This window comes from Miscanthus floridulus, chromosome 2, assembly GCF_019320115.1.
Source record: "Miscanthus floridulus cultivar M001 chromosome 2, ASM1932011v1, whole genome shotgun sequence".
Lineage (NCBI taxonomy): Eukaryota > Viridiplantae > Streptophyta > Magnoliopsida > Poales > Poaceae > Miscanthus > Miscanthus floridulus.
In genome coordinates this window covers 99234617-99257514 of record NC_089581.1, presented here as the reverse complement: position 1 = coordinate 99257514, position 22898 = coordinate 99234617, and the positions used below count along the sequence as shown (strand labels likewise).

Below are 22898 nucleotides of genomic sequence, written 5' to 3'. Positions count from 1 at the left end.
TCTTGTGCATTTACATTTCTATTGTTGCTTCACTCTTTAGTGTAGTTAGTCTTGAGAGCAAGCTTGTGTCGGATCTAGTGGTTAGTGTGGCTCTTTAGTTAGTCTTTGAAAGCTCACTAACTTAGTGTAGTGACATAGCCTTTGTGTGCGTAGAGATCATAGTCACTAAAATTGTGGTAGGTGACTTGCATTTTTAGTAGGCTAGCGTAACACTCGCTTCGCCGTTTAATTGTCTAACATATTTACTAAGTGTTGTTGTAGAATTTTTAATAGGCTATTTACCCCCTCTAGCCATTATACTAGATTGTTGGAGCTACTAGGATTGCGCAGGTAGTAGTCGTGGAATGTAGGTGAACGTTCCGGTGGCAGCGAGGCTGGGACGCCGTCCTGCTGGCCGGCGTCGGAGACAGTAAGCAGTGAGAGTGCTAGAGAGCTAAGGAGCGACAGAGATAACTCAATCTCTAGCTGATTCGGCTGATTCATCGATCATCCAGTACAAATAGCCAAAGGCTGAACTAACGATTACAAAGTTCAAAGCTCACGCATACTAATTTTAGAAAGGAACTAATCCTAGAGATCCCTGGTGACCGTAGGCTTGGTCACAGCTCACCACGCATAGCGCTGGCCTGTGGTAACCGTGCACTGCTGGCTTGGTCGCGGCTGATCGCGCGTGGTGCTGGCATGCACAGCTCTTAGCCACGGTGGCGCTTCCTCCTCTCGTACACGTTGCCAACACTACGGGTCATATTAAGTACAAAGTTAATTGTATCAAATTTGAAGTATACTTAGCTAATTGTGCTTTGTCAAAGCTGTTTCCATAGCACTGAACTGAGCACTAAAAGTTACAGTAGCAATTTATACAAACAATAATTTTTTCACAAACAAGACTCTTCTAAAAATCACGAGGAAAGAAATTGGATCTCTTAAATCAACTCAAACTTCAAAACTTGGAGCTAACCAAAAAAAAGTTCAGTCCATATAATTGACACAGGCAAGCTATGCTTGTCGCTGTCATTTGCCTTCACCTTCTCCTGTGCATGGAAACTCCATTGCTGCTAGCTACCTCCGGCATGCCGTGAGGTCATCTTGATCCATGCATGCGAGCACACAAGGCAAGTGGCTCTTTGTGTTTTGTCCACGAAGTGAGGCAGCTGCGGTCGCCGCGATGTAGACCCAGCGCAATTTTCCTAACCTTTAAACTCTAATATGTAAACAGTATATCAACAAGGACATATTACTAATATAGATGTTACATCTTATTTTGTGCTATCTTCTAATTTGCATAGAGAGTCTAGGTAAGTTATTTTAGTATTTTAGTATGTCATACATAGTGCATCTACTTAAAATGGTCCAGACCCTGAAACAAAAGTGATTGTGTTTTCACTTTATTCTTGGCTTGATATGCTCCTATTAATATCAGTAATTGGATGCATGATTCTAGGATTTTCCAAAAGCAGTGAAATGACAATTAAGAAGGGCGGGCCTGGTGCAAGCGGTAGAGTCTTACCGCATGTGACCGGAAGGTCCTGGGTTTGAGTCGCAGTCTCCTTGCATTGCATATGTGAGGGTAAGGCTTGCCACTGACACCCTTCCCTAGACCCCGCACAGAGCGGAAGCTCTCTACACTGGGTACGCCGTTTAGTGAAATGACAATTAAATTACTTGGGTAAGTCTTTGCCATGCTCCAAACAATAACAATATTTAGTTTAGCTTCAACCTCAATATATACCTGGCAAACAGAAAAAAGGGCGCACCCAGTGCTGAGAGCTCCCGCTCTGTGCGGGGTCTGGGAAAGGGTGTCATTGGCAAGCCTTACCCTCGCCTGTGCAATGCGAGAAGACCGCGACTCAAACCCGGGACCTTCCGGTCACAGGCAGTAAGACTCTACCGCTTGCACCAGGCCCGCCCTTCACACCTGGCAAACAGACCTTTACAAAAATAGAAAGCAAATCAATTTGTGGAGCATATTCATAGGATGACACTAAAATGCTAGCAAAACTTATAGAAAGACAGCTTACTGGTGCTTAGTTGCTCTCAAACTTCAACCTCGTAGAAAAAAAAGGATACACTCCAAGCATCAGATGATTCAGTGTCAAAAACTACAGAGTTTAACATATATTTAGAAATATATTTTATAGATTGGCTATCCATTTGCTTCCTATGTGATAATAACCGTATGACCAAACTATAATTAACAACAAAATAAAAAAAAAGAGTGTGTGAATGAGCATTCTGCAACCCAAGTGTTACATGGCTGTCAACTAACTGGGAGTATGTATTTAATAGTTAGCAGTAAGCTATAAAATATACCCATGCAGTAAAGCAGCTTACATGGCTGCTGCCTGTGAAGGCAATGCAATGGTTGACAGCCGAAGCAGCATCTCACCATAATTTGATGTTGTTGGAGCCTTTGGTACAGGCATAGATTTATTTAGGAAAGAAAGGGCAAGATGACATAGAACCGAACGCATACCATTTTAATAGGAACCGCAGAGGTTGAGCTCTTTGTTCCATTTCAGACTAAGTCTTCTTTATCACTCATGCTTTCAACTTCTGTGATATGCTGAAAAATAATTATAGTTAGTAGCTGTAACACCCTAGGTGTTTGGCTCCCACAAAATTATATTTCATTTCATAAACATGTGCATCATCTATCTCATCATGCCATTGTTACTGAAACATGTATATGCAATATTCTCAATTATGTTTGTTTCATACTTGATTGCTTGTGAATGGTAGTTAGTGCAACATGTGAATGCAACATGAGTTTCTCATACCTTGAAACATGGCAACATGGTAGTGTAATATGACAAGTTTAAAATTGCAACAAAGTCATGAAACATGTGAAACATGGATTTGCAATATTAGGGTAATTTGAGTGTTTTGTTGTTTTATCACATGTGATACTTAGAAGTTGGTGTAGCACTTGTGTAGAGTGGTTAATTATGGTCTAATACACCTTAACTACACTTAGGGTAATTGATGGGACATTGTTCATGTGGACCAAAATGACTAAATTGCCCTCTAGGTGGAGGTTTGACCTTAGGATGACCTATAGAGTGACTCTATTTGACTGATTAAAAAGTCCAACCTAGAGACCTTGCATGGATGTGTACCCTTTACCAAAGTTGTAGTCAATTTATCAAGGAACAAAAGTCTCAATATGACCATCCCATGAAAATGGCTAGAACATGCTCAAACAGGGCCCACAGGTCAGGTTTCCCTGCTGATTCCAGACTTAGAAAAATTTTTCAGTCAAGTCCTGACTTACAGTTTCATGAGCCCCTCTTTGCAACCTTGTATCTCTCAATCCAGACCGAATTAGTCCAAGCCCCAATTGACAATGTTGTAGTACTACTGTAGCTCTACGAATTTGCTGTTACTACCTATCGCTAACTCAGGCTAGATTCGAGCTATGAGGCGATGAAATGGCGCTGTCAGTCGTGCCACCGGACCCCGATTCAGTCGTTTCAGAAAACAATCAGTGAACGTCATGGCCGACCGGTTCAGAGGCTGGCCACCGCGCTAGCGTGTGTGGGTGCGCGCGTCGCGGGCCGCAGTGGTTTTCCGGGCCGGCCCAGTAGTTGGTTAGGGTTTCCAATTTGCTTCCTTTTATTCTTTTTCACAGATTTGGGTACAGATTCAAAAATGTATATCTCTTGGTTGGTAGATCCAAATGATGTGGTTCCAATTTTGTTGAGTTTCTGGTAAGGTCTAGTTTATATTAAAAATATAATTTATGCCATGTTCTGTTATGAAAAATGGAGTTGCTAATTATCTCTTTTAATCATGTGGGAAATATGGGTAATTATATCTTTTTCTGTGTAGCTCCAAATGGCATGAAATTTTTATGGTGTACTGCTCATATCATGAATAGCTTGTAGTTAAATTTTCATACACTTTGGACACTGTATGTAGGAGTTAGGTAATTCTCTTGTTTGCGTGGATGGATCTTGTGTGAATTTTCATAATTTTTCTATAGATCCAGTAAAGGTAAAATTTGGTGAGTGCTATTCTTATGCTATAATGATACTAGGAAAAATATGAAATCTATTGCTTGACACTTTTCAATAGGGTTTCCTAATTATGCTAGAAATAGACCTGCCATCTATTATTTTTGATACAGCAAGTTCTGCTTGTCCAATTGCTTTGAAATTTTTATGGTAGTCTATGTGAAGCATGAGATAGCTACTATAATTTTTGTAGATTTTTCTGTATAGTTTTACTATATGTTGCTTTAATCACCTAATTAACTAAATAAATTAGAAAAGGACATTAAATAATTTATTTAGAAGTTGGCACTATACTTTCTGATGTTCCTCTGGTATGCACAACAAGTTGGTAAACTTGGTTTGGTCCAATTATGCTTTTGCATCATTACTAAATATTTAATTTAGTAAACCTGTCATTTCTGAATAGATTCTATGTTTACTTTAATTCAATTTGGTTAATGTAAGAATCATGCTTTGATGTTTACAAATGATTTGTAGAGAATTTCATAAGCTTTCCAGAATGTCCTCTTGCAAGTCATTTGAATTTATAGAACTCTTGTTGTGATTGAATTAAGGAACTGCTCGTTTGCATATGAAACCTTAACTGTTGATTTAAGTATGGATTTACTATTCCTAAGCTTGTGGTAATGTTCCTAGGTGTTAGGCCTTTAACTGAAGATGAGCATCTTTATCTTAGGTTATGCAAGTTAGGTAAGTGGATCTTGTTCTTCGAGTAAGTTAGATACATGTTTTAAAGTGATTTGAATAGAGCTATTCTTAATCGGTAAACGAGTATCCAGTGATGTTTTCGTTAAATACTTACTGTTATCCATTCATCATGAGCATCATGTTATTCCTTATGCATCCATGATATTTATCTTGTGCATCTGCATGCAATAGGTGTATCGGAAGCATTGACACTGCTGGAATTCGAGGAACCGAGCGGGGAACAGCAGCAGCCAACACCGGAGGTTCAGGAGGTGCAGCCCTCGGGAGAAGTGCCAGACGAGGTCGTTATTGAGTGCCCAGATCACCGTCCATGCAACTTTGTGAAAGGCAAGCCCCGGAGCATATTAAGCCTCTTAACTTCTGAAATGCAATTAAAGTATTATTGTTACATAAATATTGTTGCATTAAGTTTAGGTGTTGGATGCAAACACTTGCTGCATTGGTTATCCAATCCGTGTCTAGATATTGATACCCTGAATCCTATGTAGCTCAGGCTCATGTAGTGCTTAGCCCTGCTTAAATGCGGTAGAAGTCAGGTGATTTCCTGTCACTTGCGAGCTATAGGGATATACATATGGCACGGTTGGCTATATTTGCTATCGTGGAAAAGAACCTGTCTTAATTTGAATTGAAGACCGGGCGGAGGCTTGCCAGTTTGTAGTGACTCCGTCTGTGTCACTTAAGGACCGAATCTTGGAGCCTTTCCTGTTAATGTTGAATGCATGCCTCTCTCTTAGTTGGTCGGGTCTGGAGACCGACCACAAAGACGAGTAGCTCAACTCAGGCCGGGAGTCGATAAGTATAAAGTATGCCTCGGAAGAGAGCCATAGGCGTGAGTCCAAGGGCAGGTGATTTAAAAGTCCTGATCGTCCTGGCAGAAGTGTAATCCCTGAGAGTGCTGGCGCTAATCGAACCGTGAATTTGGTTCCTGAGTTGTACCAAAGGTGACCCACGGCTACCCTTGCAAAGTATGCTAGGGTGAGAGTAAGGAATACCCCCTCAGTTGAGTTGTAATTTGATTCGAGTCGCCGTCTCTCACCGGTTAGTGAGAACTTGACGGGCTTATCTCCAAAGTAGATACACTAAATAACATAATGGTTCAGGAATGATGGTATGATGATGACAGCCTTATTATACCTGCTATGGTTAATATTATTTGCTCCTAATAAGTGAGTGCTCTAGTATAGGTGCTAATCTAGTGGACAGGTAAATTATGATAAACTTGATGCTAAGTTTAAATTGGTCACTATATTCATAAGCTCTTTTATGCAACTGTGTCAAGCTAGCCCACCTCATAAGCCTTACATGACCCTTGGTGTCCTTTATTTCTGGTTTTGATGGGTAAGTCTAGCTGAGTACCTTCTTGTACTCAGGGTTTATTTCCCACCTATTGCAGATGACCAGTTCTACTTTGGTTGCTGTAAGTATTGTCTTCTCCTGGCTGGGGATGAAGACTAGACCATTGGGCGTGGTCTCTCCTAGTTCTCATACCTGAAGATGCTTTTGGTGGGACATGACTAAGATCTGGCAATGTATTTGAAACTATGAAGTTATGTACTAAACTATGTTGCTTCTGCAAATTTGAACTTGGTTTGTAATATTTTATTTGAACTCTGATGGATGTAACCCGGATGCCACTTGTGAAATGTTGTACGAATGATATGTTGTGTTGAATCACTACAGTCTTGGTTTGTATGTCGGGAGTTGTCTGAAATCCTTCGTGATTTCCGTTATATCGGGATTATGGGAGCTTAAGTACAAGAATTTGATCACTTCGGTGATTGTTTTTGTACTTACGTTCTTATAATTTGGTCGGTTAGCTTTGTAATAAGTTAATCTTTAGGATGTAATATCGAACCCTATGTTATGTAAGTTTGGAACCTCTATGGCTTGGATGTAACCTATCAAACGTGTTATGCTCCACGTATGTGAGCCTTTGATAAATTCCGTCTGTGCGGTCTATAGATCTCGTTGTAAGTTAAGTTCATCGCATTAATGTGTCAATTGATGCGCTTGATGAGTTGTGTGATTGTGATGGATGATTGTGCCTCTGTTGATTGTATAAATTCATTCTCTCCAATGGAATCAGTTTGGCATAATTATACAATTCATCTACAAAATTTTCCACATCGTCAGTGCTCATTGGCTATACATTTTGCAGATGGCTTATAATCTTCATCGCAGTCGTAGCCTTGGAGATGAGGAACAACCACCTCCTCCACCACCGCCCACACCAGCTGAGCTAATGCAGACAATCATCGAAGGTTAGTGCATGCTAGCTGAGGCTATGTGCCAACTAGCTAACCGCGATGATCGACATGTCCGCTAGGGACCTGAGCCAAACCAGTATAGCAGCTTTAAGGACTTCATGGACATAAAGCCTCCTATCTTTAGAGAGGCAGAAAAACCATTACAAGCTGATGAATGGTTGAGTATGATAGAGCAAAGGTTTGGATTGCTCAGATTGACAGAAGATATAAAGGCCTCGTATGCAGGACACCAGCTCCAAGGCCCTGCAGGCATCTGGTGGAACCATCACAGGACCACCTTCCCTACAAACATCGAGGTAGTTTGGGACCAGTTCTAGGAAGATTTTAGGGGACATTTTATCCCTCCTGGTCTCATGGCAATCAAGCACACCGAGTTCATGAAGCTAACTCAAGGCAACAAGAGTCTTAATGAATACCTCCAGGCATTTAATAACCTGGCGAGGTATGCTCCTGAGTTTGTTGATACTGATGCCAAAAAGATAGCTAGTTTCAAGAGGGGACTTTCCCCTAAACTGATGAAGTCTATGGGCAACTGTAAGTGTGTCACCTTCAATGAGTTTGTCAATGACACCCTGACTCAGGAGAATAATGATAAGGTATATGCTGCTTCCAAGACTCGTAAAAGAAACTTTGAGGCAGGTGCTTCTCAGTCTAAGGCACCAGTGGTATCCAAAACCCAATATCATCCACCTAATGCTAATGTCCGGTACCGCCCACCTCAGAAGAAGAATCAAGCTAAAACTGGTTTCTGCAAGGGGTACATAGTTTCCTTGCCAAAGAATACCTCTGGGCAGGGTAGCTCTAATGTCCCACCATCTAACAGGCCATGCTGGAACTATAACAAGCCTAGTCACTGGGCTAATAATTGTCCCTATCCTCCCAAGCAGAATGCTCAGGGAAACGTCCGTCAGGGGCGTGTTCACTACACTACTGTGGAGGAAATTTTTGTTGATGAAGTGGTCACCGCTGGTAAGTTTCTTGTTAATGACCACCCTACAGTTGTGCTCTTTGATTCAGGTGCTTTACATTCCTTTATGAGTTCTACTTTTGCATCTGAGCATAATATGAATGTGATTACAATTGTCAAGGGTGGTTATTATATTAGTGCTACTGGAAATAATATCATGACTAACCAAGTAGTTAAAGATGTAAAGACTGAGATTGGGGATCGAGAGTTCCTTGCGGATCTTGTAGTTCTACCGGGGGTAGGAATCGATGTAATCCTAGGGATGAAGTGGATGAGCGGGAATGGAGTGTTGATCGATACATCAACCTGTGTGGTAATGTTGAGAGATCCTATGGATAAGAAGGATTTTCTAGTGTAGTTGCCTCGTGATATTGCTATCCACAATACAGCCAATGCTACCCTAGCCAAAGCCATTGAGGATATATCGGTTGTCTGTGAGTTTCCATATGTCTTCCCTGATGACTTGCCTGGATTACCTCCGGACCATGAAGTAGAATTCAAGATAGAACTCATTCTGGGTACGGCTCCTATTTCTCGAAGGCCCTATAGAATGTCGCCCAATGAGTTGGCTGAGCTAAAGATTCAGTTGAATGAGCTATTAAAGAAAGGTTTGATTCGGCCTAGTTCTTCTCCTTGGTGTTGTCTGGCTATCTTTGTGAAGAAGAAGGATGAGTCTCTATGCATGTGCATGGATTATCACCCCCTTAATGATGTTACTATCAAGAACAAATACCCTCTTCCTCGCATCGATATTCTGTTTGATCAACTCTCCAAAGCTAAGGTATTCTCTAAGGTTGATTTGAGGTCTTGCTACCATCAGATCAAAATTCATCCTGAAGATATACCTAAGACAACTTTCTCTATTCGTTATGGCTTGTTCGAATATCTTGTCATGTCTTTTGGGTTGATAAATGCTTCGGCACACTTTATGTACCTGATGAATTCGGTATTCATGCCGGAATTGGACAAGTTCGTCGTCGTGTTCATTGATGATATCCTTGTATATTCTCAGAATAAAGAATAGCATGCTGAACATCTGAGAATTATTTTAACTCGATTACGTGACAACCAGCTTTATGCTAAGTTCAGCAAGTGCAAATTCTGGTTGAACAAGGTACCTTTTCTAGGTCTTGTGTTATCTGGAGATGGAATTTCGGTTGACCCTACTAAGGTGCAAGAAGTCCTAGATTGGAAGGCACCTACTACGGTCACAGAAGTCCGAAGTTTCCTGGATTTGGCTGGCTATTATCGTCGCTTCATCCCGAATTTCTCTAAAATCGCCAAGCCCATGACTCGACTACTTCAAAAGGATGAGAAGTTTGTGTGGACTCCGAAGTGTGAAGAGGCTTTCCACACTTTGTGGACCTTACTAACTTCTACTCCTGTATTGGCACAACCTGACATCGAGAAGCCTTTTAATGTCTATTGTGATGCATATGGCACCGGTTTAGGGTGTGTTCTTATGCAGGAGGGCCGAGTCATTGCTTATGCTTCGCGCCAGCTTCGAAAGCATGAAGTCAATTATCCTACCCATGACTTAGAGCTAGCCGTGGTTGTTCATGCCCTGAAGATTTGGAGACATTACTTGCTAGGTAATGTGTGCAACATCTATACTGACCATAAAAGTCTTAAGTACATCTTTACTCAACCCGATTGAACATGCATCAACAACGATGGTTAGAATTAATCAAAGACTACAACCTTCAAGTGCACTACCATCCTGGCAAGGCAAATGTGGTTGCTGATGCCTTAAGTAGAAAGGCCCATTGCAATTCCTTAGATAGTGAAGACTTTCATCTGGCACACCTCCTTCATCCTGTAGTACTCCACAATATCACTGTGGATTGCTCTCTTAGAAGTCAAATTATCGAACTCTAGAAGACTGATGTGGGTGTGTTTCACATCAAGCGGAAGATGAAAGAGCAGGAGACCAAGCACTTTAGGGTTGATGACAAAGGAATTCTCTGGTTTAATGACAGGCTTGTAGTACCCAAAGACAAAGAACTTAGAAATCAAATTATGGCTGAAGCCCATTCTTCTAGATTGTCCATCCATCCTGGTAGCAGTAAAATGTATCAAGATCTCAAGCCGTATTATTGGTAGACCAAGATGAAGAAAGAAATTGCAGCCTACATGGCAAGGTGTGATAACTGTTGCAGAGTCAAGGCTATTCACATGAAGCCCGGGTTATTGCAGCCACTCTCTATTCCTGGCTGGAAGTGGGAAGAAATTGTTATGGATTTCATTGTTGGGTTACCCACTACCAAAAAGGGTTTGGATTCCATCTGGGTTATCGTAGATCGTCTAACCAAATCCGCTCACTTTATTCTGGTCAAGTCTACCTATCACCCTCACAATTATGCTGATATTTATTTTCAACAAGTGGTACGTCTCCATGGTGTACCCAAATCCATTGTTTCAGATAGAGGACCGCAATTCACGGCTCGCTTTTGGGAATGCTTACATTAGAATCTTGGCACTCATCTAATCTGCAGTTCTGCTTATCATTCGCAAACATTGGGATAGACTGAGCGTGTTAATCAAATTCTTGAAGACATACTTAGAGCTTGTCTTATCCCTTGCAAAGGCTCTTGTGAGGAATGGTTGCCTCTCGCTGAATTCTCTTATAACAACAGGTATCAAGAGAGTATCAAGATGGCCTCTTTTGAAGCGCTATATGGCCGCAAGTGTATGACTCCTTTAAACTGGGTGGAATCCGGAGAAAGAAGATTCAATGGTATTGATTTTGTAAAAGAAGCCGAAGAGCAAGTCCGAACTATACAGAAGAATATGACTGCCGCTCAGGCTAGACAAAGGAGTTATGCTAATAAGAGAAGAAAACCTATTGAGTTTGAAGTAGGTGACCATGTTTATCTGAAGGTATCCCCTATGAGGAGTAAAACATTTTGGAATCAAAAGGAAGCTTGAGCCTCGATATGTTGGACCTTACCGAATTATCGAGAAAAGTGGAAGAGTAGCCTATAAACTCAATCTACCACGTGAAATGGGAGCTATATTCCTGGTATTCCATGTGTCTCAGCTGAAGAAGTGTCTCCGTATTCCCAAGGAAAGAGTAGTAACGAGGAGAATCAAATTGAAATATGATCTTTCTTATGAGGAGAAGCCCGTGCAAGTTCTGGATACTCAAGAAAGGGTGACTCGTAGGCGAGTAGTTAAGTTATACAAGGTAGTTTGGAGTAATCATAGTGATCAGGATGCAACATGGGAGCGGGAAGATTATCTAAAGGAAAATCAGCCGACTTTCTATACTAAATGGTACGCTTTCCAAATCTTAGGATGAGATTTTTCTAGGGGGAGGGCTCTAACACCCTAGGTGTTTGGCTCCCATAAAATTGCATTTCATTTCATAAACATGTGCATCATCTATCTCATCATGCCATTGTTACTGAAACATGTATATGCAACATTCTCAATTATATTTACTTCATACTTGATTGCTTGTGAATGGTAGTTAGTGCAACATGAGTTTCTCATACCTTGAAACATGGCAACATGGTAGTGTAATATGACAAGTTTAAAATTGCAACAAAGTCATGAAACATGTGAAACATGGATTTGCAACATTAGGGTAATTTGAGTGTTTTGTTGTTTTATCACATGTGATACTTAGAAGTTGGTGTAGCACTTGTGTAGAGTGGTTAATTATGGTTTAATACACCTTAACTACACTTAGGGTAATTGATGGGATATTGTTCATGTGGACCAAAATGACTAAATTGCCCTCTAGGTGGAGGTTTGACCTTAGGATGACCTATAGAGTGACTCTATTTGACTGATTAAAAAGTCCAACCTAGAGACCATGCATGGATGTGCACCCTTTACCAAAGTTGTAGCCAATTTATCAAGGAACAAAAGTCTCAATATGACCATCTCATGAAAATGCTAGAACATGCTCAAATAGGGCCCACAGGTCAGGTTTCCCTTCTAATTTTAGACTTAGAAAATTTTTTCAGTCAAGTCCTGACTTACAGTTTCATGAGCCCCTCTTTGCGGCCTTGTATCTCCCAATCCAGACCGAATTAGTCCAAGCCCCAATTGACAATGTTGTAGTACTACTATAGCTCTATGAATTTGCTGTTACTACCTATCGCTAACTCGGGCTAGATTACGAGCTATGAGGCGATGAAATAGCGCTGTCAGTCGTGCCACCGGACCCCGATTCAGTCGTTTCCGAAAATGTTCAGTGAACGTCATGGCCGACCAGTTTAGAGGCTGGCCACCATGCTGGCGTGTGCGGGCGCGCACGTCATGGGCCAAAGTGGTTTTCCGGGCCAGCCCAGTAGTTGGTTAGGGTTTCCAATTTGTTTTGTTTTATTCTTTTTCACAGATTTGGGTACAAATTAAAAAATGTATATCTCTTGGTTGGTAGATCCAAATGATGTGGTTCTAATTTTGTTGAGTTCCTGGTAAGGTCTAGTTTATATTAAAAATATAATTTATGCCATGTTCTGTTATGAAAAATGGAGTTGCTAATTATCTCTTTTAATCATGTGAGAAATATGGGTAATTATATCTTTTTCTGTGTAGCTCCAAATGGCATGAAATTTTTATAGTGTACTGCTCATATCATGAATAGCTTGTAGTTAAATTTTCATAGACTTTGGACACTATATGTAGGAGTTAGGTAATTCTCTTATTTGCATGGATGGATCTTGTGTGAATTTTCATAATTTTTCTATAGATCCAGTAAAGGTAAAATTTAGTGAGTGTTATTATTATGCTAGAATGATACTAGAAAAAATGTGAAATCTGTTGCTTGACATTTTTCAATAGGGTTTCCTAATTATGCTAGAAATAGACCTACCATCTGTTATTTTTGATACAGCAAGTTATGCTTGTCCAATTGCTTTGACATTTTTATGGTAGTCTATGTAAAGCATGAGGTAGCCACTGTAATTTTTGTAGATTTTTTTGTATAGTTTAACTATATGTTGCTTTAATCACCTAATTAACTAAATAAATTAGAAAAGGACATTAAATAATTTATTTAGAAGTTGGCACTATACTTTCTGATGTTCCTCTGGTATGCACAACAAGTTGGTAAACTTGGTTTGGTTCAATTATGCTTTTGCATTATCACTAAATATTTAATTTAGTAAACCTGCCATTTTTGGACAAATTCTTTGTTTACTTTAATTCGATTTGGTTAACGTAGGAATCATGCTTTGATGTTTACAAATGATTTGTAGAGAATTTCATAAGCTTTCCAGAATATCCTCTTGCAAGTCATTTGAATTTGTAGAACTCTGGTTGTGATTGAATTAAGGAACTGCTCATTTGCATATGAAACCTTAACTGTTGATTTAAGTATGCCTTTACTATTCCTAAGCTTGTAGTAATGTTCCTAGGTGTTAGGCCTTTAACTGAAGATGAGAATCTTTATCTTAGGTTATGCAAGTTAGGTAAGTGGATCTTGTTCTTCGAGTAAGTTAGATACATGTTTTAAAGTAATTTGAATAGAGCTATTCTTAATCGGTAAACGAGTGTCCAATAATGTTTTCGTTAAATACTTACTGTTATCCATTCATCATGAGCATCATGTCATTCCTTATGCATCCATGATATTTATCTTGTGCATCTGCATGCAATAGGTGTACCAGAAGGATTGACACTGCTGGAATTCGAGGAACCGAGCGGAGAGCAGCAGCAACCAACACCGGAGGTTCAGGAGGTGCAGCTCTCGGGAGAAGTGCCAGACGAGATTGCTGTTGAGTGCCCGGATCACCGTTCATGCAACTTTGTGAAAGGCAAGCCCCGGAGCATATTAAGCCTCTTAACTTCTAAAATGCAATTAAAGTATTATTGTTACATATATATTGTTGCATTAAGTTTAGGTGTTGGATGCAAACACTTGCTGCATTGGTTATCCAATCCTTGCCTAGATATTGATACCCTGAATCTTATGTAGCTCAGGCTCGTGTAGTGCTTAGCCCTGCTTAAATGCGGTAGAAGTCAGATGATTTCCTATCACCTGCGAGCTATAGGGATATACATATGGCACGGTTGGCTATATTTGCTATCGTGGAAAAGAACCTGTCTTAATTTGAATTGAAGACCAGGCGGAGGCTTGCCGATTTGTAGTGACTCCGTCTGTGTCGCTTAAGGACCGAATCTTGGAGCATTTCCTGTTCATGTTGAACGCATGCCTCTCTCTTAGTTGGCCGGGTCTGTAGACCGACCATGAAGCCGAGTAGCTCAACTCAAGCCGGGAGTCGATAAGTATAAAGTATGCCTCGAAAGGGAGCCGTAGGCGTGAGTCCAAGGGCAGGTGATTTAAAAGTCCTGATCGTCCTAGCAGAAGGGTAATCCCTGAGAGTGCTGGCGCTGATCGAACCCGCGAATTTAGTTCCTGAGTTGTACCAAAGGTGACCCACGGCTACCCTTGCAAAGTATGCCAGGGTGAGAGTTAGGAATACCCCCTCAGCTGAGTTGTAATTCGATTCGAGTCGCCGTCTCTCACCGGTTAGTGAGAACTTGACGGGCTTATCTCCAAAGTAGATACACTAAATAACATAATGGTTCAGGAATGATGGTATGATGATGACAACCTTATTATACCTGCTATGGTTAATATTGTTTGCTCCTAATAAGTGAGTGCTCTAGTACAGGTGCTAATCAAGTGGACAGGTAAATGATGATAAACTTGATGCTAAGTTTAAATTGGTCACTATATTCATAAGCTCTTTTATGCAACTGTGTCAAGCTAGCCCACCTCATAAGCCTTGCATAACCCTTGGTGTCCTTTATTTCTGGTTTTGACGGGTAAGTCTAGCTGAGTACCTTCTTGTACTCAGGGTTTATTTCCCACCTGTTGCAGATGACCAGTTCTACTTTGGTTGCTGCAAGTATTGTCTTCTCCCGGCTAGGGATGAAGACTAGACCGTTGGGCGCAGTCTCTCCTAGTTCTCGTACCTGAAGATGCTTTTGGTGGGACATGACTAAGATCTGGCAATGTATTTGAAACTATGAAGTTATGTACTAAACTATATTGCTTCCGTAAATTTGAACTTGGTTTGTAATATTTTATTTGAACTCTGATGGATGTAACCCGGATGCCACTTGTGAAATGTTGTACGAATGATGTCTTGTGTTGAATCACTACGGTCTTGGTTTGTATGTCGGGAGTTGTTTGAAATCCTTCGTGATTTCTGGACTACCGGAATTATGGGAGCTTAAGTACAGGAATTTGATCACTTCGGTGATTGTTTTTGTATTTACGTTCTTATAATTTGGTCGGTTCTGTTACAGTAGCTACATGTATATGTGAAAAAACATCGGCAACTAAAACGGAGAATTTTAGACAAGAAAAGTGTTACTAAACATGTATATGCATAGAAGTAGTTCCTCCAAGGAAAAGTGTTACTAAGCATGCTGTTAACATTCAGTTACCAAGTATCAAACTCACTGAAAAAAGAGGTAGTTTTTAAATCCCAACTACAGCACTGTATGTGCTAACCTTTTATCTTTCCATACTGCACAATAGAAGCTGGTGGGCATGAATATTTATGGAAAATATTATGACAAGGGAAAATGGAACAATACCACCACGCTGTCACAGCAGATCCTCCTCAAAATTAGTTTCAGGCGTGATGTTCTGCAGCCCAAATTCTTGCAGAACATTGAAAAACTATCTGTGCGTATTCGTACTCTGCCTCTGAACATCTAAGCATATTTTTTTTCTTTTTTTTTTTTTTGGCTTCGGAACATCTAAGCATAGCTTTTTTTTATTGGGAAATAGTGAAATACAGAGTAGACGATATTCATCCTTACCTGACATATCACTTAGAAACTCTGAATAAATACCACCACACCAGACCAATTACATACTACTATTTATGAACTAAGCTAATAAAAAATGGAACCACACAGATCCCTAGGTGCATAAACCAATATATGCATGTCGTGGAGACTTTAACAACAATAAAATGAAAAGATCTTGAGGATACTTACTTAACTGATAGGATCTGCTGGAGATGACGCTCTTCCTCTGACTGCCTTGTCTCCCCTGTCATCCCTTGAACACCTAATGCCTTCCACTCTGGATGTCCCTCTTGAACAGCTATTCCCCATCTCAGATTGTTCTCTTTTGATCCTCTCAGTTCATAAGCAAGGCAACATCCATCAATTTTGAGTAATTGACCAAAACAGCACGCCTATTTCTGGATCCAAAATAAAACAAAATCCACAAGAAAAGAGAAAGAACATACCAATATGAATGTATGGTTTGGAGGCAGCCAAAGAAATTGAAGAATTTGGGCTAGGGTTTCGAGGGGATGGACTGCTAGGAAGCGCTGGGGATGGAGGAGGGCAGGGGCATCCTTCAACAACGCCCCATCCTCCTGGTGGATACCACTACAGGGCACGGGAACTTGGGCAGCATCGTGCTCCTGAGCTCGCGCCGGCCATGGAGGAGGGGAGGTCGCGCCCGCGGTGGCCGTGGAGCTCGAGGCGGCGCGGGACGGGGTGGGGAGAGCAGAGGACGATGCTTCATTTTTTCGTAATCTCCTGGAACTAAAAACGAGAAAATTGGTTATTTGTCATTGCAAATAATGGGCTTCATAAAATTGTCATTCAAAAAATTGACTTCGCAAAATTACCAGTCTAAACATGTACACTTTGTTTTTGTTGCTATAATCCCTATTTAGCTCCTTTGTTTCTGTATTTTGGAATTGTCCTCTACACGAAAAGACATTTCTGCCCTTGCTGCTGCGAGACGTCGGGCGGATCATCGTTGGCACCTTTGCTGCATCAGACGTCAGAAAGATCAGCGTCATGTTTCTGGAAGGGAACGAGACCATCGTGGTCGCTGCAAAGCGCGGGTGACGACGTGGCGGCGCTGAGCACGGGTGGTTGTGTGGCAGCGGCGAGCGCGTCCGCCGGCGGTGCCGCGTCACGGCCGCCCTGCATTGTGGACGTCTAGGGCACGCGTTCTTCGTTTGCAAGGACGTCCCATACAGTTTGTGAGTGGAAACAGATTTGAACTATCTTTCTGACGTCCGATGCAGTTTGCACGTGAAAACGGATTTAAACTATCTTTCCGGCTGATGCAGCCAAGATGCAAACGACGTCTCCCAGCAGCAAGCCAAGGACAGCAATGACTTTTCGCATGGAGGACAATCCAAAAAACAAAAACAAAGAGCTAAATAAGGATTATGGCAACAAAAACAAAATGTACATATTTAGATTGACAATTTTGTAAAGTTAATTTTTTGAATGATAATTTTGTAAAGTTAATTTTTTGAATGGTAATTTTACAAAGCCCATTGTTGGAAATGACAAATAACCAAGTTTCGCAACAATCGTCGCTCCTCCTTGCGATACCGCATCACGCGCTCTCCTCCATCCTCCCATCACGCGCTCTCCTCCATCCTCCCCCCGCCGCCACATATCGCGGCCATGCCAATCACGCCCCTCCACGACGCGGCCTCGCACCAGCTCCGCCCCGCCCGCGGCCGTCGTTTTTCCCACTGTTTTGGTCCTCCATCGTCGGAGATCCGCCGTCGTGCTGGCCTCACCTCCCCAAACCCTAGGTAGGTACGGGTTCCCCATGTGCGGGAATCTGAGCTGCGGGAGGGATGGAGGCGCGGGTGGGGGCAGGCGGCGCGGAAGGCGCCGGCTGAGAACCGACAGCCCAGAACCTCTGCTGGCCACGCGATTAAGGAGATGGGGAGGATCGCGGGGGAGGAGCGGAGGTGCCCTTCCCTCGCCGCGCGCTCTCCCACGCACCCGCCTCCCCCGCCTCTGCTCAAAGAAGCGCCTATGGCGTCTCCGCCCGGCCGCTGTCCTGGCGGCGGCGTCCACCTCCTCCTCCGTGGACCCGAGCGCGGAGCTGCGAGCGCTCTGCTCCCATGGCTAGCTCGCGCAAGCGCTCTGGCTCCTCGAGTCCTTGGCGGAGCCGCCCAATGAGGATGCCTACGTCGCGCTGTTCCGCCTCTGCGAGTGGCGCCGCGCGGTGGAACCAGGGATGCGCGCATGCGCACACGGACGACCGGCACGCGTGGTTCGGGCTCCGCCTCGGGAACGCCATGCTCAGCATGCTTGCCAAGGTTCGGGGAGACCTGGCACGCGTGGAGGGTGATCGCCAAAATGCCCGAGCGGGATCTCTTCTCCTGGAACATCATGGTGAGCGGGTACATGAAGGACGGGTTGCTAGAAGAGGCGCTAGACCTGTAGCACAGGATGATGTGGCCTGGTGTGAGGCCGGACGTGTACACTTTCCCCTGCGTGCTGCGGAGCTATGGGGGCATAAGACTGGAGGATGGGGAGGGAGGTGCATGCGCATGTTCTTCGGTTTGGGTTTTTGGGGGAGGAAGTCGATGTCCTGAATGCACTCATGAACATGTATGCCAAATGTGGGTACGTTGTGGCTGTGCTCAAGGTGTTTGACAGTATGGCTGTGATGGCCTTTATCTCATGGAATGCAATGATTGCTGGGCATTTTGAGAATGGTGACTGCAATACAGGGTGAGTTGTTTCTTACTATGTTGCACGATGAGGTTCAGCCTAACATCAGGAAGCTTTGGGATGGAAGTGGTGGCAAAGATGGGACAATTACTGCTGGCCAATCCGGTAAATGAGTATGAATTTTGGTATGGATTGAATATGTTGTACCCTATTAATATTATATTGTTGCAAAAAAATAACTATATTTTTTATACAATATATGAATTGACTCAGAAAATTTTATTAATATTCACCCATCGTATAATACATGTGTGTCGCATGTGCGTAGGGGATCTCACGCTGAGAGCTTACAAGGAGGACAGCGAGTTCGCTGATCCGGCGGCCTCCTTCAGAGGCCTGCAGCGATTCAAACATAACTGCACCAATTTTGGATCTCTGCTCGAGAAATTAAACATGAACCTCACCAAATGGGAGGACCTGGAGGTACGTATGAACTGCACCTCCAGCAAGCAATTTTAAAACTCTGTAATTTGAGTGCTCCCAATTTGGAGCAGGTCCTTAACTGTGGATGCTGTTCTGTCAGAGTTCAGATGACTAGAGCAACTTCAGTTTCTGCAGCTATATGCTTGGATCTGCACAGTGCCCAAGCACCTATGATATTTCACAGGCTTAATGAGAACTTGTCAATTCCTGTTGATGCATTCAATTCCTGTTCCTTATGCACTGTATTAAGCAGAGCAACTCTGAGTTCTGTTGATGCATTCAATTCTTGTTCCTTATGCACTGTATTAAGCAGAACTTTTGTGGAAATACAGAAATATTTGGTCATTTGGCATCTCTTGTATTAACAGGACTTCTGTCTTCTTTATAAAAATATTTGGTCATTTGGCATCTCCTTGGAACTTGTAAGTTCTTCTCCTTGGTTTGTTCTGCTTTTTGTTTCCTGGGCATATATGCTAATTTTGTTCTGATGAGTCCACGTGATGGACCTGTATATATGTTAGGAATCTGTAAAAAAATGTTTTTGTTGTAGACTTAGCACCAACTATATGCCTATAGTTGACATGTTCTTATAATGTTTTAGTTCCATCTAAAAACAGGGAGGATTGCCATATTTCATCACCTCCATGTTTCTGTCATAGGTTGTCAATCTTTTTTAATTTCCTGAAGTTATGATAAAATATACAGGGGACCTATTCAAACAATATGGCTATAGTTGCTTTGATAAATTCTAATAGACAGTGGTTGTATCTAAAACATCATTATCTTGATAAAAAGACTATTGCATTACCACTTTTATGAGACCAACGAGATTATTCAATCATCAAGAATATAGTAGAGCTTATCAATCATCTTTTTAGAACAGTTGACTCACCAATTTTTTTCGCCAATGTTGAAGATCAGGAGACGTTTGAGAGGGAAATTGGTCTGTCTTAGAACATTGTTCCAGCAGCAGCGGCAACAACAATATGTACAGCAGCTGCAGGCTCCTGCCCATAGCCATAGTAACAGCAGAGACCTAGATTCACATTTTGCAAACCTGTCTCAACACAGCGATCCCAGATCAGGCGCGACGCTGTCTCTAGCCTTCGCATTAAGATTTCTTTGTTTCAGCTTTAGTTTTCTGAGCTTCTCAAAACTTGCTGCCCCCTTTATGCCACTCTTTATGGTTGTTAGTGGCATCAAGAGAGGAGCAGCACCGGTGAACTGGGAATTTCATCCCATGGTGAATAAAGCTAGAAAGGTTAACAACTGTGGATCTGGTCCTTAGTTGTTTCAGAATGTGCACATGACGGTCATCCTTAGCTTTTGTCTATTGTTTGCAGATTATAATATGGCTTGTTCGTTTTTTCTGAGTGGGAAATGACCAACTCTGTGAGATTATAATACGGTCATCCTTAGTTCATTTATTTTAGTTTTATGATTTATTTTTTCTAGACGCTACCTTAGCGTTAGCACGGGCAATATACTTATACTTACTATAGAAAAAATATCACCGTTTGGTTATTTTCATGTGTATTCCTGAATGAAGCCGTGGCGTTAGTACGGGCATTATACATGATTGTCCTTTCTTATTTTCCCACTGTTCACAGGAACATGTTCCTACATTGGCCTCTTCTCTTCATGTGTCGTATAAGCCCACATTTACATGTCAGTTCTAACACTGACTGTCTCAATAATCTTGGAGAAGGCGGACAATGATGGGAGGTTCTGCGAATCGCCAAAAATGTTTGCTAGGCATTTTCAGTAGGTTCCTTCTTTCTTATACTTGTATCTATTGGTAACCTGCATGGTTTGAGATCATTTGAGTCAGATTACATCATAGGTTTCATGAAAGCGCTTTTGCTGCTTGGTTCAAGTCAGCAAGAACTAAAAATGTCAGCAAGAACTAAAAATGTCAGCGACAAGATTACCTCGAAGCTCAGTGGAATCCCCAAAGTTTCAATAAGTCAGGTACAATTATGCTCTGAACTGTAAGTGGTAATTTCTAAGAAGTTTCGCTTTACTTCTCTGCTGCAAGTCTTAGTACTCGCATCTCAGGTTGCAAATACAAGTACTGTAGTGCCGCTTTAATTTAGAGTGATAGCAACTGTTGGTTCAGCCTCCGTACAACAGTTGTGGTGTTTTGACCTTTCGGAATTAGGTACATGGCTGTGTTTTAGATAGTACCATAGAATGTTCTCTTATACCACTGAGCTGCTGAGTTTTTTTTCGTGCTCCATGTGTGTGCTGCATAATAGTTTTGATCACACTATCAGATCTGAAAGACGCGCTATACTGAAAAAAGAAGCTTTCGATCTGTTCTTAACAAAATTGCTTCTTGTTGTGTCAATGAGCTTACCTGTCGTGTGCCAGTATCGGTTCTGATTGCTGCAGCTTGCAGCGGCTGCAGTTCATAAAGTATCATGTACATAAACAAAGCTGATGATTCATTGGTTCTTTAGCTATTTCATTTCCCTGACAAAAAAAGAAATTCAGGAATTGTTCAGTTCTTTTTTAAAAAAAAATAAATTGTTCTTACCTTCAGTACATATATATATATATAAACAGTTGAACTTTACAGCTATTATCATAACTTCAGGATTTCCTGAAAAACTTGGAACCATCTTCATTGGCATTATTCAGGTTTGAGATAAATTGCTTTCAGCGCTACAAGTTACTGATTAGAACACTTTGTTTATAACCATGATCATTTCAGATTCTAATTATATTGTTTGGGGCCGAACTCATAGATATGAGTGGAAGACGGGTTCTCATCGTATAAACGCTACAAAGCTGAGCTGGTGTATACAGATAAATAAAGGTTGTTGCGTATAATGTTTTGTGAGATCATTTAGTTGGTTGGGTTCCTCTGTAATTTCTTACTCATTTAGCTTCCTTATGGACTGGAGCTCTGCAGGTAATGCACCTGGAGTATTGCTGCTCACCTGTAATTTTAGACTTCATTTTTACCTCTTTGGTAAAAAACAATGTCTTATGAAACCAAAAGTAAACTTTCAGTTCTAACAGAAAAGGAATGAACGTGTTCCACCATTTGTGTTCTAAACTTGCAAACCTTATTGTGTTGCTCCACTTCTAAACTTGCAAATCTTATTGAGGCCAAGTTCCTTTGCATGTTAAAAACTTCCCTGCTCAAGGAATCTTTGATGTTTTAAGTACCTCTATTCTGTTGCCTAATTTTAATAATCTCTTGCTTCCATGTACAATCATATAATATGCTATATTTCTGGATTGCTGCCACAGACAATGCAAATTTATTTGTTCACTCTATTTGTTACTACTACAATTTAATTGGAATATGTGACCACTACTGACGATTTCAGCGAATTAGTATTCAGTCCTATTTATAATTAGACACATGATTTTCAAAGTGAGGTTCTTTTGGGGTGATTCATTGATTTAATTTATTGACAACAACACTGACCCAAAAGATTTTTATTTGTTTATAGGCCTACGCAATCGTTTGCTTATTGATGAAGCCAGACGTCGTCGAGTTCAAAAATTTACTAAGGACATCGTGTCGTCTCATAGATTTAGAGAACTAAATAATATTAAAATTATTTACACGCTTGTCGGCTTGTGACATGCACTTTGAATAGCTATTGACATGAATTTAGTTTAATATAATAGTCATTTTGTGCATTTTCATTGGTCAAACAAGTTTAAAATATGTGGATTGAGCAATGTTTGTCTAACATATTTGATTGCTTCATTTAGTTTGTAATATCGAAGACTTCTTGCTAATATAAAATATTATTTTAGCCGTATCACAAAAAGGTCTATATAGTAGAGTTTGTGAGCCTGCGGTGCTGTGCTCTTAGTGACCGTTAATTTCATAAACTTTGCTTTTTGGATTAAATGTCAGTTTAATGTCTTACAATATTGTTATCTTATTGTGCGATCTGTGTGCTTTTAGTATAAAAATTTAGTTGTCTCGTAGCAACACACGAGCACGTTACCTAGTATAGAAAAAAGAACAACGCGCAGGAGGGATCAAACGTTGGCCACAGGCCG

At 41.4% G+C, this 22898-nt stretch overlaps 1 protein-coding gene and 1 long non-coding RNA gene across 26 annotated transcripts; one reads left to right on the top strand and one right to left on the bottom strand.

Moving 5' to 3' along the window:
- Positions 1 to 601: 601 nt before the first annotated feature.
- Positions 602 to 16499, bottom strand: LOC136539256 (uncharacterized). 3 transcript variants are annotated; one of them, XR_010779623.1, is made up of 4 exons: positions 16187 to 16499; positions 15930 to 16071; positions 2474 to 2563; positions 602 to 1201 (listed from the first exon to the last, which is right to left on the bottom strand). It is a non-coding gene; the product is annotated as an uncharacterized lncRNA (long non-coding RNA). The 3 variants fall into 3 exon arrangements; XR_010779622.1 differs by having other exon boundaries at positions 15930 to 16062; XR_010779621.1 differs by having other exon boundaries at positions 15930 to 16499.
- A 786-nt stretch (positions 16500 to 17285) lies between these two features.
- On the top strand, positions 17286 to 22526 carry LOC136526973 (uncharacterized). Of its 23 annotated transcripts, XM_066519689.1 has the most exons (7): positions 17286 to 18548; positions 18712 to 18866; positions 18938 to 20630; positions 20698 to 20837; positions 21466 to 21509; positions 21617 to 21687; positions 21784 to 22309. In XM_066519689.1, exons 3-7 carry the CDS (start codon positions 20582 to 20584, stop codon positions 21888 to 21890), a joined length of 411 nt encoding a protein of 136 aa, XP_066375786.1. In that variant the 5' UTR covers positions 17286 to 18548; positions 18712 to 18866; positions 18938 to 20581; the 3' UTR covers positions 21891 to 22309. The 23 variants fall into 23 exon arrangements, 22 of the variants coding, with proteins under 22 accessions (XP_066375786.1, XP_066375762.1, XP_066375718.1 ...); XM_066519665.1 differs by having other exon boundaries at positions 18938 to 20837; XM_066519621.1 differs by lacking the exons at positions 21466 to 21509; positions 21784 to 22309 and adding an exon at positions 22334 to 22526 and having other exon boundaries at positions 18938 to 20837; positions 21583 to 21687.
- The last annotated feature ends 372 nt before the right edge of the window (positions 22527 to 22898 follow it).

Bases quoted from the DNA above. Each gene is read 5' to 3' on its own strand.
- LOC136526973 (XM_066519621.1), top strand. From the start codon at position 18,425: ATGGTGACTGCAATACAGGGTGAGTTGTTTCTTACTATGTTGCACGAT. The intron at 18,549-18,711 runs GTAAATGAGTAT...GCATGTGCGTAG, and splicing joins AATTACTGCTGGCCAATCCG to GGGATCTCACGCTGAGAGCT. The intron at 18,867-18,937 runs GTACGTATGAAC...AATTTGGAGCAG, and splicing joins CCAAATGGGAGGACCTGGAG to GTCCTTAACTGTGGATGCTG.